Consider the following 20,411-nt stretch of genomic DNA (forward strand, 5'->3'; position numbering starts at 1 on the left):
ACGACTGGGTCGCTCGGGGGGGGGGGGGGCGCAGTCGACGGAACGGGCCGGAGCCGTGTGGGCGCAAATCGCGGCACCCAGTGATAACATGGGGAAATGATAATAAAAATGGTTGTGATGTTATCGAAGAGAGCTATGAAGTGAATTTTTTCGGGCAGTCTAATGGATTCATTGTTCGAAACCATGCCACGCTCATGGTTTGTAGTCAAAATAAACGTTCGTTCATTGTTCTGCACACACCGTGCTGATAAAGTTTCCCTTGCGTTGTGCAAGAGCAAATAGGAAAATCGTAGCGGTTGTTGAACTCGGCTCCAAATGCGTCTGACAATAGTGTGCAACATTGAGCGCAACCAAGCGTCTTCGACAAGGCAGGCAGCAGGTAGCGACAGGGCACCTACGTTGTTAATGTTTCCCCCCGGATTTGTGTGCCTCAGAATGCTCTGAAGGTGCGGTGTAACTGAAAGGGCAAAAAACCAGACGAGCACGCGTGACCCCACTCGAATCTAATCATCCAAACAATAGCAACAGGAATGCAGACGGCCCTTGATAATCGCCAATCAGCGATCACAACCGATCACCGTCAGCGGCTGACGGTAAGGCCTCGAACACGCTGCAGACAGCACGCGAACGGTGCCCGATGGGCCGGAAAAACAGCCGATCACCGCCACGGACCGCGTGAGCGAGCCGGGCCGCGCAGGGCCGGCGCACTTGTTTGTTTTTGTGTCGGAAACCTTCCTCTGTTGAGGCCGCCGCTGCCGACAGCAAGCCTGCGTCTCCACAACACAGACGGCCCGTGGAAACAGGACGAAGGCAAGCTGTGATCACCGACAGCATTCGAATAGTTCTGTTCAGCGAACTCTTTGGTGAAACCAGAAATTACTAAATTTATGTTTGTTCTACAACTAAGAAATCTGCGCCTGGTGACAGCCAATACTTTGATGGAATTTTCCTCGAAAGCATGAGGTTCCAGTAAGTTCAGTCACGTCTTTACCGATATTATCAACAAATATGCAGCGTGTTTCCTTCTGAACACGCCCTTCGATAAACCCCGCAACAGCAGGTAAGACATAACACCTACAACCTCCCAGAGACCTGTCCCCCTCCGCTGACTGACCTCAGGGGTCACTACCTTCGACGGTGCTCATTGATTATTCTGCACCCCCCGCTCGGGATCGTTCCAGGAAACTGTTCGCCGAACGACAGCGCAGAGCCGCAACATTTCAATAAGACCGGCGTGAACCAGGTCGCCTTCAAGTCAGATATATGCCTGCGAGTTCACTGCTCCAAAGGTGATGTTTTTGACGGGTTCTGTGAATCAAATAACCTACACGAACTGAGCATATCTGACGGATGATGCTACTTTCCAGCAGGGATGCTTTAGACCGAGGTCGTAGCAGTTGTGACGTGTTCGCTGTGCTTTAACTAAATAAATAACCGAATGGTCCCAGCTGGTACCGATGAAAAGCCAACGACTCTATCATGGCGGTATCACGCAGTCACCAGCTGACGGGGGCCGACGGGGCCCAGTGAAGCCCTCCTGGCTTTTCGATTGAGACCGCCCACGGGTCAGAAAACGGAGGTCTCTCGGCATTACGAATGTAAAAATAGCCTTTGCTCGTGAAGTCTAAGAAAAATTCCATCAACTCTGCCTGTATTACATCCATTCAAAACTGCATCTCCCCTTCACACTTCTCACCGCCATTATCGGTCCTCAAACACACTCTTAATTCTCTCTCTACAACGTCCAGCGACAAAGCGAAGTTAACATCACTAAACGCTCAGTGACGGCTCAAAGAAGGCTTAGTGACCATCAGTGGCCATCGGTAACCCTCAGTAACCTCACAATGATCCCTCAGTCACCTTAGGTGACATCTCAGGGACACTCCTCCCTAAGTGACTTCCCAATGACTCTCAACGTCCAATCAATGATCCTCAGTGACCACCAGTGGCCCCTCCCCCCATGACATCCACTGAGGTGACCCTTTTCCGTCCGTGACCCCCTATATGACCCTATTGTTACCCCCAGTGACCCTCAGTGACCTCGGTGACACAGCAATGGCCACACCCGCTCCCCGTCCGTCGGACCGGCCGGGGCGCGGTCCGTCGGCCGTTGGTAGTGAGACGGCCGACGACCGCCGGCGCCGCCAGTATCGATGAGACGGGCCCCGGTTGGTTTTATCGACCGCCGCCGGCCAGCGTTGGCGGCGGCTGGGCGGTGGCGGCCGGCACGGGGCGGGGGCGGCTAGGGTTGACCGCGCCCGCTGTCCGGTGACGCTGGCTGCCCCGGTTCGCGACAGCAGGACATAACAACAGACGATGGTGCAAATAGAGGAAGATCAAAGCAACAACGGCAGGAGAGAAAAGGAAATGACAGTTAATTTTTCAAAAGTAAGGGCTAGGTTCATAACACGGTGGAAGCCACGTTGGAAGTGTAGTCGGAACACTCAACACTATAATTCACTCTCCACAACGGTGTCCGATAATCCTGCACCAAAGCGTTCAATACTCCCTCCATACCTCAGTCCAGCCTCTCAAGCCTTACTTGAGCCAGCCCCCCAAAGCGAAGCACACACTGTATCACCTGTGGGCTGTGAGCGATAAAAGATATACCGTTTCATGCCAAGCCAATATCTGTAGTATTGCACCCTTGCACTGCATCTGCATTTGATGCCCCTTCCTTTCCAACTGTCCATGCCTCTTTCACCAAAGTGCTGCACCATCCGCAATCGATATTGCCCGCTCTCCCCACCCGTCCATACATCAGGTACACCAATACCGCGCCGCACCAGAGCGCTGCGCAGCACCATTTTCCACGCCGCACGCTCTCTCACGGCCAGTCATAACGGCCGTCGCCAGTCATTACTTGTCCGGAAGGGACAAACGGAGCCCATTCGTCTCCCAGTGTCAGACGTGACTAACCAAGGTGGGCTGACGCGGCCGCGGGCACACGTGCGGCTAGGGGCATACGTGTCCGGTGACTCTTCCGCCACGTGATGTCTGGACTCAGCGAAGGGCTGGTCAACGGGACTGACAAACACATCAGGAGTGAGGTGACAGGGAGCGTTCGAAAGGTGTGAGTAGGAGGGGACGAAATAGAGTTAGCGAGTTCGGATAAAGTTGGAATGAAGTTAGATGAAGGCTTGAAGACCTGCAAGAAGGATTGTGTCTGATAGCCAGTCTGGCGGAAACATTATGTTTAGTGCGTTTAGGCAGATGTCATGGATTTGTATAGTGAGGACAGTAAAGAGGTCAAACAGAGGTAACAGAAATAAATCATTGAACAAAGGTTATAAACATGTCAAATGGCATTTAAGAAAACCAAATGGACCCCAAAGAGACGTAGCACCAGTCATTCTGGAACACTGAGTCTTGTCGACGGAAAACCGAAAACTATCGCAATAAAGCCCCAACTCTGCAAAGTTTCAGTAAATTCGCCACAATCGCATCCGTCCCAGACGAAATACGAGCTGCATCAGCCGTCTGAATGTCTCCATTTCCAGCCACCACTCACAATCAGACGGCGTTTTCAGTCGTCTCACAGCCGCGGTGTGCCTTTCCCAGGACAAAGTGGCTCGGCACACGCTTGTGTTGTCTCAGACAGGTCGGTGGGCCTGGGGCAAACACAGGCTAGCCAGCAGCTCAGACAGACTGTCGCGGCCGTGCCGGACACCGTCGGACCCTAATGGCCAGACCGGACCCGGACGGATCCGGACCCTGACGAACAAAATATCACCTAGCTCGTCTCCCTATTCGAGTATCACTCAACACTTGCTTGTTTGCATCAGCCCCATCTATCCCCGCCATAATTCTAACTTTGCACACCTTTCAAAACATCCACCACCACAACCCTTGCACAGCATCCCCTCCTTCTTCCAACCTCCCCCTCCCCCACACCACACGTGTTCTATGTGCGCCGCGTTCCCCATCCCCGTCTCTCTCGCTGCTCGACCGTCGCCTCACCCCCTGGACTGGTATAATTATAGCCGAGAGAGGAGCTCGCTCGCCCGGCCGGTCGGTAAGCTACGCCGATCACCCCGGGCGCCGCGGGACATCGGGTCGTAGACGACGAACGTCGGAGAGCCGACTGGGGACGGTGCGTCGCCTGCGACACAACGCAGGAGTCGATGGTGACGGTGGTGGGTCTCGACGGGGGGGCCGATAAGCATAGATGGGACATGGTGGATGAGGCACAGGGGAGAAGAGAGAGGGGAATGAGAGGGAGGGAGAAGAGAAAGAGAGAGAGAGAGAGAGAGAGAGAGAGAGAGAGAGAGAGAGAGAGAGAGAGAGAGAGAGAGAGAGAGAGAGAGAGAAAGAGAGAGAGAGAGAGAGAGAGAGAGAGAGAGAGAGAGATGCAAGGAGACAGTGTATGCGGAAAAGCCGTTGACGGTGATGACAAGAAAGCTGGCAAGGTCGGGGTCGATGTACTTAAGGGAACTATCCCACCTTCTAAAATGTTGTTAAAAACCAGTTAAATTGTGCCCGACTTTATAGATTGGATGACCAGGAACACGGTTCTGGCATTTATTTTTCATTAAACATCTTAGGCTCCCCATATTCCAAACACAAACTTTCAAATATGTGACGTCACAGCCCAAAATTACCTCCTTCCCCAGGCCACATTACTGTCATAAAGCTGATTCTTTTTACTCTGTAGGCACCACAACAAAGCTCAGACCAAGTTTTAAGCGATTTTTCAACGAACAACCCCATTTAAATCAGAATGACTAAACGAGGTGACGTCACACTAACGGTCGCTCCATGTTGAAGATAGGGCCTTGCGCAAGGCCCATTTTCAAATGAAGGGAACGAATTTCTTCAACACCAAGAGGCCGCGGGGGTTGCAACCTAGATAGATAGTGGTTTCTGAACCTCGCCGCAAACTTGGCTATCTCAACTCAAACCCCATGTTAAAGGTGGGATAGTCCCTTTAACGGGCAACCCGCTGAGTAGGAAGCAGCACGGCTGCCAAGACGTCACGCAGGGTGACCTGAGGATAAACTCGAGGGCGTCTCTGCGACTAGACATAGCCGGTCGTCCTGTAGACAAGATAAACACTGGGGCTAATGAAATCATTAGCCAGTAGCACGGCGAATATCCGTATGCTTTCCGTCCTAAGACACGGAGAACAGCACGTGTTCAGCAGTCCTCACTCCTGAACATAATTCGCTAGAGCTGTTGACGTAAAGAACAGCCATGGCCAATGGCCATTGAACATAACGTTAGATTGTGTGGCACCGTGTTCACACAGAAAATGACTGAGAAAATCACGAAACTTCTCCGTTTGGAGTAGATTTCCAGCGAAGTTCCCAACTAGCGTCAAGCGAGGAGGTATGCTACAGTCTTCTCATCCACAAACTCAGCGTGTGACTGTTTCAATGCCAGGCGGGGGAGATTTTCGTCGAGTGAGCACGTTTGTGACTCAGCAGACCTGGCTGGGGCTGATTCAGAATGACTCAGGTGTTAGCATGGGTGGAGCTTTTCCAGGAAAGTTGGTGGGGCAAAAAGTTGTCAAACCTACAATGTCCGATTGTTAAGTTAGATAAAATTCAACAATGAATCAATTCTTTTCATTACAGAGATAATATTTTGCATTACACAGACATTTCAAAGCTCCTCAATGCGAAAAACATAGGTTTGCTAAGCAGTAAAGTCCTGCAAATCGGCTTAAGTTGGTGGGGCAAAACGCTTATTGGTGGGGCAAAATGGCAAGTTGGTGGGGCAGGCGCCCCACCAAGTGAATAGGAAGCTCCACCCTTGGGTGTTAGTGTGTGTGAGTGAGGGGGGAGATTAAGTCATCGCGGGGGATAGCGTGAACTGCTTAGTCGAAATACTGCTGTTAAGTGCAAAGCGGTTTGAACAAGAAATGGAACGCCGTGTTTTAAAAACACAAAAATACAACAAAAGCGAGTTGTCAGTCATTCATCTTTTAGCCCCAGGCAAATTTGATGAGATTAAAAGACATTATATTCTATTTATTTTGGAACAAACTATCCAGCTCGCTATCAAAGTCTCAGAGTGACAATTAATAGCATTGTTTACCAAGAAGTTTCCAGCCTACTCCCCGACGAGTCATTTGGCACATTAGCTAAAATTTGTGACTTAAGTTCCCTAATGTTTGCGAGCCCAGTGGGTAAACAAGGAGGGCCAGCTTCCAAAACAGTACCTTTGGACACGCACAAAACGACCAGACCTCCCTAAACTTCACTAGATGTGTCTTGTGAGTGGGGGAGGGGGCGAAAAGCCGAGCGCCACGACGGAACGAGAGGAGATAAAGCAAGACGGCAAGAGGAAACACCAGGCCCAGTGACGTGACAATGACAGGACATGACGTTTAATCAGGACAATAGACGGCGAGACTCATTTTTTAAACCAGATTATAGCTACCCTGACACTGCAGTGCGGTGCACTGAAATGCAGTGCAGAGCAGAGAAGCTCTTTAATCCAGGCGCAGTGCAGTGTTGTCCACTGGAGTGCACTGCAAAGTAGTCGCGGTACAGTATGGTCTACTGGAGTGCACTGCAGTGTAAGCGAGGTTAAGTATAGCCGTCTGGAGTGCCCTGCAGTGCAGTCGCGGTACAGTATGGCCCTCTTGAGTGCACTGCAGTGCAATCGCGGTGGTCACCGTTCGTCCCCGGATCAATATCAGCCATCCGCTGACCGAGCTGGAGACGGACAGCGCACCTGCGTCACTGGAAAGAACTTGCTGCTACCGGACACACATCCCCAGCCGCGGCAATCAGTGTATCCGCATTCTGCACAGACCGGGACAGGCGGACATACGCAGGGGAGAAGAGGTTTGATAGAGGGGTGGCTGAGCTGACTCGTGGGAAGTGGATCGTCAAACGAATGATTGCTGATCTGCGAACATGTCCGGCAGCCAGAACAAAATAAGAACGGTGATTTGTTCATGCTGAATTAGATTGCTGCCAAAATGATTTGCATATGCATAATGCAACAAAGTTTTTTAGTTGCAACCCGATATAAAAAACAGCACCCAAGAAAAAGTGACTTTTTAAGCACAAATAACAGGCTAGATGTTACGCTGCAGTGTCGTGCAGTAGCTTACCCTTCCCCTTACATAACAAACCCGTGTCGATTGTCGGTATCTAGCAGGTATGAACGCAAAAACTGACATATGATACGACATAGGTAGCTGTGACAGCGAAGACCCTCAACGAAGAACATCGTTTTTATGGCGCAACGATGTTCTCGCGCCCCATTCATAAAGGTTCCATAAAAACTACCCACGTGTATCAATCGCAAAGAAGGCTTATCGACCAACGACGAAAGAGTATATAAAAAACTAATTTCGCAGATCAGCCTGTTCCCGAATAGCACCCACCACTGTGATTTGTTACCGGAACCATGCCACCACCGCGGCGATGACACGACCCCAGGGCAGGGAACACGAGCACCCCACCCGTCCACGTCACTTCCACGCGATCCCCAGGGCGGTCCCCGAGTGGCCGTTAGCGCTGCCGAGCCATACATCATCCGACATTACCGATCTACGCGTCAGCTCGATATGACCCGAGAGCCGCCGTTCTGACGCCTCTCCTCCGGTCACGGTCGGCTGAGGGCCCCTTCCCCTCCCCCGACCCCGGACCCCAGGGCGGGGTCGATATATTGACCTCAGCCGGGCTCCCTCATCAGTGGGTCGGTCCAATCGGAGCTAAGACGGAGGGATCACACACATCGGTGGTCATGACCTGGCCGAAACAAAGACCATGGATTAACTAGCACAAACACAAAATAATATCCAGCTCCTGTTGGTAAGATGATTTAACTTGCAACTGATGGCAACCAGCCTATCAGGAACCATATCGACCTGTTGTGTCAGGCTCTCCTGTATGAGTTGGGTGCAGAACGACTAATGAATACAATCTCCCCAGTCACGCATCGTTCCATGCAACCCCTACCATCGACCATCTGAAACCTCTCTGTTTCGACTTCTGCTCACCCACCATATTCCATCTACCAAGCCCAACTCACTCACCCACCAACCCCCCACACACCACCAACCATCAACCACCCTACCACTCACCACCCATCATCAACCACCCTACCACTCACCACCCATCATCAACCACCCTACCACTCACCACCCACCATCAACCACCCCACCACCCACTACTCCCACACACCAGACCACCAGACCACCTAAAGCCGCCATTCCAGTGCGGGCGCCGCCCCGCCGTGTAGTATTGAATGACCCCCAGCGCTGCCCGAGAGGCGCCCTCGGTGCTATTGGTCCGTCCGGAGCCCCATCCGAGTGGCTGACCCCACCGCCACCGCGGAGACTGAGACACTTGAACGCAATGGCTCCGAAAGGTCGACTGGACAGCTCCATGGCAGTGCAAACAGTGGCGGCGGTCGGAGACGGAGTGGTCGCCAGGTAATTGCATTGGCAGTACTGGAAGTTAATTGGACGAAAACATGGCTAGGTATCGGCGGTGAGAAAATACCTGGAGATCAAAAATGCCTGGCTGAAATGGATTCTATTAGCCAGATCGATTCCATTCCGTTATTCAACCGACTTCGGTTCCCCATAAACTTTGAAATTCCGTCTTTGTAATTCCTTCTACAGAATGAATATCTACGCTTAGTCTTCTAAAATCCTCCATACGTCAAAATAATTGCCTCAAAGTAAAATACATCACATCAACGCCAAGCTCATCAGAAGCTAGCACAAAACAGGAATAAGCTCTCTCCCCCTCTCCAAACGCACACAAACACAAACACTGCCGACTTCCTTCCCGCACACCCTGCAGCAAAGCCAGCCGGAGCAGAGACAAAAAACGGCAGCGTTTTTCTGTCAGCGGCAATTTTCCGGGCGTTCCGTGTCAGTCTCACGGCCGGAGAAGCGTGCAGAAAGCGGGCCGCCGCCGGGGCCGGCCGGGGTCCTGTCATCAACCGGCCGGTGGGGCGTGACTGATCTGATTTCGACCCCTTTGTCTGGTGTCCATCTCAGCAGCGACAGAAAGAGCAGATGGATTGGAGAGGAGTGGAATGATGTCATGACTGTGAGGGTGCCGAGTCATTGTAATTGGCAGTAGTCGGAGGTGGTCGACTTCATTTCAACCGGTCCGGGAAGCCTGGGGATGTCGTGAACTCTTACTTAGAATGACATAATGCTGGGCTTGTGCCAAAACTGCTTCGCGAAATGAGAGCAGTTGAAGGCACCCGCGCCTAAATTGTAAACAGAAAGCGGTGCCAACGCTAAAAAGGAGGGTTTCGGGGCCAAAACAGAGTCACTGGACCAATCAAGCTTCATTCATTGGCATTTGCCGGTGTCCGGCCCCGGTTCATGTCCAAGTGACGCTCTCCCGCTTCACCGTCACCGTCTCGGCCCCTTCCGACGGGATGGCGTCACCTCGTCACGTGACGTTACTGTCGGGGCGTCACGGCAGTCACGTGACCGCCAGCGGGGCGTCACGCCGCTGGCACGCGGCCGCAAGAGGGACGGAGAGAGGCGGGGGAGCAGAGGGAGGAGAGAGGGACGGAGAGAGGCGGGATGAGCAGAGGGAGGAGCAGAGGGGGCAGCGGAAGAGAGTTGCACGCCCCGAGTGGAGGTGATTGACCATTGCTGTTGAGGGTGTGATGACATCGAACATCTTTCTCGGGCGCAAATGTTATGGATCGATGACAAAGACGTAGGAGCGAAGATGGCAACCTTGATGTGAGACAGGGAGCAGATATTGGTCCAAAATAATTAATGGTTCTCAGGAAAAGTGACACCTATTACTCGCTGCCGTGAAAAAGTGACGCCCATTACTAGATACGATAAAAAGTGACTGCTATCTCACACGATAAGACGATCCTTGTCGAGTGTTGTCGGTATTAGGGGACAAGGACAAGCGAAAGCTTCCGAAGCAAAAACCTGAGGAAAACAGACGATCCAGCGGGAATGGCCAAGACATCTGCAATTATCAACTGAAGAGGCCAAACGGCTAGGTAATTGACTTCATATTTTGGTATCAGTTCAAACCCTGAAACCCATGTCAGGTAAGTATCAACTGGATCCATCAACTGGGGTGGTACGTACGACGGATCCGGCAACTACCCGCCATACAAAATGTCGATTATGTCCGTGGCCCTTACCGCAAACCCGCTTTCCGTGCCCGTGCGCCCGGCTCACGCCCCGTCCCGTGCCCGTGTCAGCATACAGTGGTCCAAACCCACTTCCCGTGCCGTGCCCGCGCCCATGACGACTCCGTGCCGTGCCCGTGCCCATGACGACTCCGTGCGGCGCGTTGGTCACGGGTGGTCAGCCCAGCGCGACCAACGGTATCACTCATCGGTCTGGATCTACCGCACAGCGCCCCACGGATGTGGAGCCACAACAGGCCGGCACGCAGGGGCAGGGAGCGCCGGCACTCGCAGAAAACACAGGTGGTATGGACGGGTGCCCGGAACGAAACACCGAGGAGAACTACATCAGTCTAGATATCAATTTCACTACGCAAGAGGAGAATTTGTAACTCGGTATGGATGAAGCCACGGGTTGAGTCAAAGGAATTTGACATGCTCCTCAAAGTAAAACCGATGTGAAAAGGGAGCCATGGAAATGCGCAGGTTCTTTGATGCAGCAAAATGACCATTCAGAACCCCAAAGCACGCGCAGAAAATTGGCAGTTGGAGCATAATTGCGGTAATGTGGACCAGAAGAATGCGACTGATTGCGTGACAACTGAGTGAAAATGCTCATCAGGCACCAGGCACGTGTGATTGCGCCGTGACGAAGCATTATGAGTGGTGTTCATACACACCAACACCAGGCTATAAATGATTCAAGGGAAAACCGACAGAAGCCGAAACAGTAATAATTACGCGCAGGAATATTCACACATTATGGGCATCACGCGAAAAGATTAATGAAGCCAATGATTAGGCGAAAACTAAGGCGATAGCAATACATATAAGCGTAGTCTATGATAATGGCAATGGCATTCCGATTCCCGTGATTTCTTCAACCACTCATTACACATGACACCTAGCCAGTGTTTCTCCTCTGCTAAAGGGAGATAATCACTTCTTAAAGGCACTACGAGCCACTCCACTCGCCATGCCAGTCACGCACGAGCGTGTGTACCCCGGTCACCTCACCTTTGACAATGGTGCGTGCCGCATCATTGTAGACTTTTTCTTGTGTGGCGTTGGGCTTTATGACTTTATCGAACATGTACAGCTTTCCCTGAAACAGAAGAGGCAGGCGGGCTCATCAGCAGCTGTGCGGTGCTCAGGTGGGCCCGAACGACCTCTGCTTGCGATCAATACGACCTGGGGCTCCGTAACCGCACGAGCACGCGTCTGGCGAGCCCCCGTCCGGGGGCAGCGCTCACAAACACGGTAATTGTGTCTGAAGTTGGCCAGGGCCGCTCAATTTCCCACCGGCATATAGTGGTGAATATTCATGAAATGGCCGGACTGCCGTTCGCCGTTAGTCAAACAAACGAAAAGCACGCGCAGCGGAGTCTGGCACGTTTGAGACGGTGTTTGACGAATGCTCTAACATTTGATCGAAGTTCAGTGCTTTCAAGAAACGCAGTGATCATACATGTTTTAATAGCGGTTCAATTAGCAAGTGGGTTACATTACACATACGGATAAGCGGGTATCAAGGCGTCATTTCCCATGTCAGCAAGGACAAACATTTCTGGGTGCCCAAATACCTCGGTACCTATCAAAAGGTGTTTGTGTCAGAGCGCGTATCGACAAATGAAAGCATGTCACTGCGGTTCCTCATTACTGAGACCACAATGGCTTTAATGGGCTGGGCTAGTCGCACGTAGCGTTACCACTGACACTATTCTTTTTTCTCTGAACGGCTTCCGTGGCCCTAACGTTTCAAAGAGCATAAATTTGATATGGAGTTCTGATGAAAAAAATCAAGAGTAAGATTACCATGACGGCAATAAGGATAGTTCAAGGAGAAACAGGTTGGGGTAATCACAATGCATCCGCAAAGTGAAACAAGTGACTAAACTAAAATGATGAGCCATTAATAACTCACCCAAAACTCGCAACTTTTGCTATCAGCCGCCAATCTTCAACCACATGACAGCCCCAATCATTCTAACCCCGCCATGACACCCCGATGACATAACCATCACACCCTCGCCGTTACCCGATCAGCTGATATCGCACTCGGTACCGAGGGGACCGGTAAACCTCCCCAAATACGGAGTAGGCCCGTCACGACCAGACTCTCTGTGGTCGCCGGACTGACTCACAGGGTTGGCCGGCTCTGCTGCAGCGAGACTGCGACCGGTGCTGCTCCTATCGCGCGCTGAGATCGGACAGAATCGCTGTCCTTTTCACGGCACGGTGATCTCATTAGAGGTGCAGTACGCTAGAACGTCTGGTCTGGTGCAGCGTGGTCCGGTGCACAGCGTGGCAACAAATGGCCGAGTTTTCCTCAGAAATTGTGTCCGTATAGTTAGTTCAATGGGTGACGGTCAGTGTGCGCTAAGCGAGCTAAGAGCTTGTTGCGTGGCTCTGCGGAGTCGCCATCAGACATAGGCGCGGGAGCCGGGGGGGCAGTGGGGGCAGCTTGCCCCCCCAACTCTGGGGCCGTGGGGGCGGTGCCCCCACAGATTTGAGACGGAATACCACACTTTTTTTGCAAATGTTTTCTTTTTTTGTTGAAAAAGCCGCGGGGTGAAAAATAAGTGGCCTAAAACCGGTGAGAAAACTAGATTTGGGGGTACCCTAGGTTGATCTCTATTATGGTGTGCCCCCCCAGTCGGAAAGTAGTTCCCGCGCCCCTGCCATCAGACCATATCGTATACCGTGCACCGGCGCAACGATAAACGTTTTTAATTAAACGGAGCTTCAGAAGCCCACAAAGCATTGGAAGTGGGAGTCTTTGCAGCGGTATGGACGGACATTTTACATTATCGTCTTTGCTTACGAAACATAATGCTGCTTTATTCTGAGACCTTTGGATTTATTTCTACCTATTATTGGATTTATGTTACTGCGACCAAATATCTCGGGCATATTATCTAGCATAACAACTTCGACCAAATTCCTCAGCATCTCGAGACCCCCTGCGTACACCATGAACCCGCTGTCCAATCACAGATCGTCCAAGCCACACGCCTCACCATGAGCTAGCACAAATTAGACGCACCAGGCGCCAGCTCTGGCCATTGTGGCGCCGTGGCCGGTGGAACCGAATCCAGAATCAAATCACGACTATCAAATTACAGCCTGGGAGAGTCAGGTAGCGGGCGTGACAGGACAGACCAGGCACAGATGGGCAGCACGCGCACTTAGACCCACAGCGATTACACGGGAGCGGGTTTGAACGTCGCGGCAGAGCCAGCCAAACACGAATGGCCATCAGTGGATTACAGAAGCCTGTTCTGCATAATTTAATGCAGTGTTTTCATCATCTTAGGAAGAGCAGCTTGCTCGTTCAAGCTTCCTACATCGGGCCCGCAGACTCAACCCACTGGTCATGGGGAGAACAGCCGATTCTACGGCAACCATGACCTAGCACCGAGCCTGTTCAAACTCTGGGACATCTCTGCCATCAGTTAGCGTTCACAGTCGGTGGCTGACGTCACCTCGAGGCACCAAACCACGGCGTCGTGCCGGTCCGGACCGGAAGCCACTAATTTACCGGCGTGTGGGGCCGTGACGTCACGCTTCACGGGCCGCCAGCTGACTGGTGCGCCGGCGCGGCGACCGGCCGGCGAGCGCCTCACCTGCCAGCTAAGGAGCCACACCGGCGCCAGAGGCGGAGCCAGGGGTGCGCGGAGGGAGGCCGCTCAACCGGACAGACACAGACAGAATGGGAGGCCAGTTGGAGAATCACTTTGCAACCGACGATTTGAAAATGAAACTAAAATGGCGATTAAAAACAGATTATATAGTCGGATATGCATCTACAGGACATTTACACTGTTTGAAAACATGTCATCGCTCCCCTTCCACGCCTTGCAAGTAACCGCCTCAAAGCAAGAAATTCCGACGTGTGCCCTGAATTTCATGGTCACAAGCGATCAGGCGTTGAGCTGGTGAGCTGGTGACCTACCTGATGATCTATTTTAGAAACCCATACCAAGCACGCATCACAGACGGCCACAAACCGAATGCCATCCCGATCAAGTTTGGCCGCAATATCCGTCGGCTTCTTTCCGGCCAGACCTCGTACCACGGCACCGCTGGGTCTCCGCGGCTCACGGCGATCAGCCCCGGCTCACACCGGGCTCAAAATGTCAGGATATGACCAAGCGAGATGGATTACCGCCTGGGACACCAGCCTGGCGCGTGTGACCCGCGCTGAGCAGCGATGAATACGGGAGCCGGTCGGTGTCACGGCCACGGGCCCGCTCAGCACAGGGCATATTGCAGCGCAGCGCGACAGGATGATCAGGGGGTCTCTGGGGTGCGAAATTATTTACAAGGGAATAACTATAGCGAGAAATATGAAGAAAATATTACAAAGCAGAGTACCTAGTCAAAGTGTTAACTAGTGAGCATTGAGCCTAGTCATTGTGCATTTTAACGAGTTCTTTAGCTTCATTTAAAGTTAAGCTGCTAGTAAGATCCTTCAAAATTGAAAACAGTAATCGAAAGATAGCGCTGGGAACGGTGCCTGTTGAGGTGCCTGTTGTGTTGCCGATCGCATTTGAGTGCATTCTGTTTTCAAATGAAGTGGAACTAAGGCAGGAAAGGAGGCCACGCATAATAGCACGAGTTCAGACCAGACTGTTATGCAACAGAGCACGATAGGAGAGCAATGCACGAGCCAACGTGCGGCCAGTCGATCTTGTGAGAAAGGGAATTCACGCATTAAAAATGACAATCAAAAAAAGGTTATAGTCACAGAGGATTTGAAAATCAAAAGTGACACCTGTGACCTGAGACGAAAAAAAAAATATATGTAATGGCATTCACTAAAATATTGTGTTCGGAAGCAAATGTTTAATTTGAAAGATCTACTTTTATCAAATCTTCTCAAAGATACGGCTTCTACCCATTATTCCATCTACCGCCCCTGTGAGCTTAACAGTACATTGTTTCAAAGGGAAAAAGTTTCGAAATTCGAAGTGAGTTTAAATAGCAGCCATAACATCCTGCAGAGCAGATTTTGAAAGTGTTGCCATGGTATTACGAACATCCACATAATCAGCTCACATCTGAATGATCACTCTGTAGCATGTCCTGCTATTGACTCTAATAAATGGATTCTGTTTATTCTTGGTCAATAAATGATTTGACCTATTCAAACATTAGAGATAATTTTATCCTGCTAAAAAAATACAACAGTACATACAAACAATGTGCTAAATTTTATGTTCAGCAATGATGAGGGGAAATCACATAATTATGGCATGCATGGTCATCAAATTGCATCTACTTATAATTTGGGGGGGGGGGTATCTAATCTTTTAGCAAACACAACCAGGTACTTACTGTGCAGTGTGCACAGCAAAGGCAAACCAAGTGATTGAGGGGAAATGGTATTTTGCCACTTGCCAGTGATAGGTTCTATCTCTATCTTATCATTGAGCTTTGTTTTGTTTATATGACTAACAAAATACAAAGATGGTCATGAGGTGCAAAAGGGCATTCATTCAGGGCACACTTATTATATTTTCATTAAGCCTATGAGGTGCTTGCCTTACTGACCAAGTATGATATGCCAAGTGCTACCTATTTCTAGTAAAAATATACTTCCATCTACCCATTAGATTATTCAGAGTTGAGTACCGTAAAACGGGGTGTTAAGGGACAGTTTTGAGGTGTTTTGTTATATAACTCAAGAAGGGTTGGAGATAGAAGCATCAAATTGTCAGCATTTTATGTGGAATTTGGTGCTTTACATGCCTGCCACATTAAAGTTTTTAAGATTTATACCTGCATATTATTTTCTATTACTTTTCATCACTGTCCCTTAGCACCCCAATGTGGGGTGTTAAGGGACACCTATATTATTCCAAGAAATGGTCATCAAATGCCCACAATTAGGGTGTGGAAGGGCTCACACTTTATTTATTGAAATGTTTTGCATATTCTGTCACAAAACAAGTCAGGTTCATTCACCACTAATGACCTTTTTAGCCAATTACGTGTAATGCAGTTTACGCTTGTGGAAAATGTGCTAATTATAAGGTAAACAGAACCAAAAAGTAATCTTCTGTCATCAATAAAAACCCATGTCGAAGCTAGTCACTTGTCATTATGTTGCCCTCTTTGTTTTAGCCTTTTTATGATGACATCACATTTACCTACATCAGTCTCCATTGACCCATCATTGTAAAAGAGAGTGTGAGATGTTTTGTTACATAACTTAAGATATGTGAGAGATAAAAGCATGAACTTGCCAGCATTTTATGTGGAATTTGGTGTTTTTCATGCCTACTGAAAGAAAACTTAATGAAATTATATTTATATAATTTTTTTATTTTTTCTTCTCTGTCCCTATCCACCTCAAAATATGAATGTATCCAGAAAAGAGGAAGAGGATGATGAATGAATGGGTGGATTTGCACAAGTTTTTCAGGAAACATGTGTAATACATGTGACAATACACCTATGCATTCATTTTCCCTGTACACCCACTAGTTTATGTGGTACACACAGAGTTTTGGAGATGTTTCAATTTTGTGAAAATGTAGCATGGTTTTCAAATCCATTTTTGAACCAAATCACTTGCACGAAAAAACATACCATTTTGTCCTATGATTAAGAGCAAAACAGTGTTAACTACCACACTGAAGTTTTTATTGAACCTTCTCAAATAAGGAAGTTAATATGACTCAAAGTTTTTCCCATGCAACTGTCCCTTAACACCCCACTGTCCCTTAACACCCCATTTTACGGTAACCATGAAAACTGTATCAGTTCTCTGACATTGTGTTTTCCTATAGTCAATAACCCAGAAGAATGTCTGTTTTCTGCTGCAGTGCATTATTATCAAGTAAATTAATGTCTAAAATTCATTCCCTGGCACTGTGTGACAAAGAGTGTGTCAATTGACAAAGTATAAGGAAGACAATGCATCCATGGGATGTTGCTGACTGAAGATGAACAAGAGAGTAGCATTACACATTAAATTACCAATCATGTGTAGCAAATAAAGCAATGCATGAAATGAACTATATATTGATAACATAAAAACCTGGTGACCAGTTTAATATTTGGGCTAAATTACTTGCTAAATTAATTGTTTAATTCCTGCACTCTTTGTCCTTTAATCAATATTTGAACATCTGTCAATGTCATAGTTGCTAAGAGAAGCAGGTACCTTTATTGATATCAATATGGGCACAGAGTATCATTGAATTCAGTCACTCGTAAAATTTAACCTGCCAGAACTTCAGAAATACAAAGCAACAAATATCACGACAACATGCATATGGAATGGAATTTAAAAACATATATTATAGATAACACCATGTCATTGAAAATGTCTATTATATACAGAAATAAATTAGCTTTGGAATTCATTTCATAAGGCAGGTACTTTATCAAGAGTTGAATTACCTACCCTGAAATTAAAGTTTTTAAAATCATTTGACAACTCCAGCAGACTTTAAAAAAGCATTGCATATGCAATAAAACTTACCCCAATTGAGCATGCATTGTCATCTGATCCTGCTTGTGAAGGGAACTTCACAATAAACTTTGATCCAGCCTTTTCTTCGGAAGTGTTCAGAGGACGAAAACGACATACCACTTTAATACTGTCTTCAGCAGGACTAGATCCAGATTCCTTTTCATCAGCCATTTTTAACACTTTCACGCTAAACACTTATATTCAATGCTTTCTGCGAAGCCACTTTCACGACTCACGAAGGGTCGAGGGATTATCGATCGGTGAACCGTCACTGTTCGCCAGCTTTCAACGTCCCTGAAGGGAAATGAGATATCCAGACACTGCACAAATCCAGACGAGTATTCGCAAAGCCACACAGAAGTATTAACACTATTCCGTTTCCCGTTTTTATCTAAAATTCGCCCTAGCCAAACGAGTTTCGCCGAGCGGGGACCGCGAATCTACAAGGGCGTTGGTCGTGCAAATGCACGTCAACTGCGCTATCGCCGCAGTATGCGCCACTAGCGCCGCGTAAAATATTGCTACCATATTGCGTAGGGTATACTACAGATAAAGTATACTACAATACTACTACGCCTATAATGAACAGGCATGGAATATTCGTGCGAGAGGTCAAAAGTGATTAGTATTATTTTATTAGTTTAAATAATCTTAGGTCAAGCAAAAGCCAGAAAAGGAAAAGTAGTAGCTAAGAGTAGCTATCGGATAAGATTCACCATTCACTGCAGCTCCATCTGGGTATCAACTATTTGATAGACGAACTCATTCGCCCTTCTAAAGTTCTCATTTTGCTGTTCAATAAGCAGGTACTTCGTCACAAACTCATTCATCTCAAGATCTGTAACAAACTTAGAATGCTTGAGGCACTTGTTGGCGAAGGCCCGCTCCACGGCTCGCGTGTAAGCCTGCTGGGAGATTGTGGTGGGCAGAACCGGAGGTGAGGGAGCGATAGACGGGGGTGCCACGGAGGTCGGTGAGGCCCTGCTGAGAGCGGGCTCCCTGGGCGACGAGTCCGGCCGACTGGCGGGCATGGAGCGGCTCGAGGGCGACTCGATCACCTTGAGGCCCGGCTCGGGAGAGGACACCTCAGTGTGCGGCACGGACGGCATATCCGGCACGGCCAGCTGCGGCCCCTCGTGGTCGGACGGCGCCGCCGCGTCCGTGTCGGCCTCTGCTCCGCCCGCGTTGACGGTGGATGTCAGACTCATCTCCATCTCCTTGGCCGGCAGGAGGACCTCCGACACCAGAGAGGTCGTCACGCCGCTCTGGCTCTGGTGAGAGGCCTCCGAGGGCGCCGGCGGTTGCGCATCCTCTGTGTGGTGTTCACGGATGCCCTGCTCAACATCTTCCTCGGTGAAACTGACGCCAGTAGTGGCACCTTTCTCCGGGACATTGTACATCGAGCCGTCCATGATCATACCCATTGAGGACCGGCTCATTTGTGTGACACTGGAACCGACCGAACTCTGTGAGATGCGCATACTCCGGTTCGATTCCAGCTTGCGCACCAACTGCGCCTGGCCACCGATGATCTGGCCGTTGAAGGACTTGGTGGAGTGAGTCGCCAGCACGTCCGGGTCCGCCATGATGACGTTGACGCGGCTGCCCGACCGCGGTGTCGATTCTGTCACGCGGAGGTGCGATGGTCCGATATTGGGGTTCAGAACGCTGGGAGCGGGACTGGGCCCGGTTTGAGAGGAGTCTCCCGTATCCTGGGCCGACTGCTGACCTCCAGTGACCATCGCCCGGAGGCTCTTTTGGAGTACAGCTTGACTTGCATTCAGTTGGCTAATGCTTACGTTTTTGTCTTTCTCTAGCTTTTTTAGCTCAGTCGTCAAGCGGTTTTGTTCGATTGTGCTTTGAGCTGTATTTGCTGGCCGCAGTTCGTGCGGTATCAACTTGCTTTTTGTTCTTTGCATGGCTACGAACTAAATTAAACGGTCTTGCCTGTTTTACCTAGCGTCTTACCCGAGCGCAAAAAAATGGCTTGCAAAGGGCAAGTTCTGATCAATCAATCACAGCGGAGGACATCAAATTATGCTATGCCTTGTGGTGCCCGAGCCCATATTTTGATTGGTGGCTGAACTGGGCTTGCACTGAATGACACTAAACTAAAATCCGTGGGCATTCGATCTGTGATATCTGATAGCGCAGCTTATAAAGCCGTCCCTGACTTCTGAATTGATAAGACTTTTGGATAAAACGAGAAAAACAAGAAACTATTTTAGCTTGAGAACGTCTCGGTGAGCTCAGTGACAGTGGCAGTGAGTGGCAGTGAGTGTCCAGTTGTCATGGCAACAAGTCATTTTTAATTGGACCGACACGTAACGATACCTCTCTCGTACTTGACTCGTATTCTCATCATCCAGTGATCAAACCCATTACATGGTGTTTAAAAAACATTTCTAAACACAGGTTTCATAAGCCTATGTCCCTGCGAACTATTTTTGCGAACTTTGTAATGAACTAAATGTCATTGCGAACTAATTTAGATCAAATGCCTCCACTTATTTTGCATCGGACCATCCAGTTCTCAAAATTTCGACTTTTACCAACCGTAAAAGGGCAATTTTCCCAATAGGTACCCGTTTAATGGCCAGTCCGAGTCGTGAGTTATACAACACAATGCCCCACTGAATATAAAAGATATACATATGTTAAGCTAAAAATTGTGCAAGATTTATTACCAGACCAGCAGTGCACTTCGTTGGATCATTTTCCACGTCTCAGTGGATAGTACGAATTCGTTATTATTCGGCTTCGAGCCGTGCGGCACAGTATGACTTCAGGCGCTCACTAGTGCCGCCATCTATCGACAGGAATATCGTTATGGTGT

The 20,411-nt window shown here is 49.3% G+C and overlaps 1 protein-coding gene across 1 annotated transcript in view; it reads right to left on the reverse strand.

The window, feature by feature from the left end:
* LOC122369330 (kinesin heavy chain-like) overlaps positions 1-19,496 on the reverse strand; it is a 60,358-nt gene extending 40,862 nt beyond the window's left edge. The window contains exons 1-2 of the mRNA XM_043343998.1: positions 17,585-19,496; positions 11,107-11,194 (exon numbers count right to left, since the gene is read on the reverse strand). Coding sequence (XP_043199933.1) covers positions 11,107-11,194; positions 17,585-17,746 — 250 coding nt within the window. The 5' untranslated portion in view covers positions 17,747-19,496. The remainder of the gene's footprint in view (positions 1-11,106; positions 11,195-17,584) is intronic.
* Positions 19,497-20,411: the final 915 nt, after the last annotated feature.

The sequence above is a fragment of the Amphibalanus amphitrite genome, unplaced genomic scaffold (genome assembly GCF_019059575.1).
Source record: "Amphibalanus amphitrite isolate SeventyFive unplaced genomic scaffold, NRLGWU_Aamphi_draft 000034F_arrow, whole genome shotgun sequence".
Classification (NCBI taxonomy): domain Eukaryota; kingdom Metazoa; phylum Arthropoda; class Thecostraca; order Balanomorpha; family Balanidae; genus Amphibalanus; species Amphibalanus amphitrite.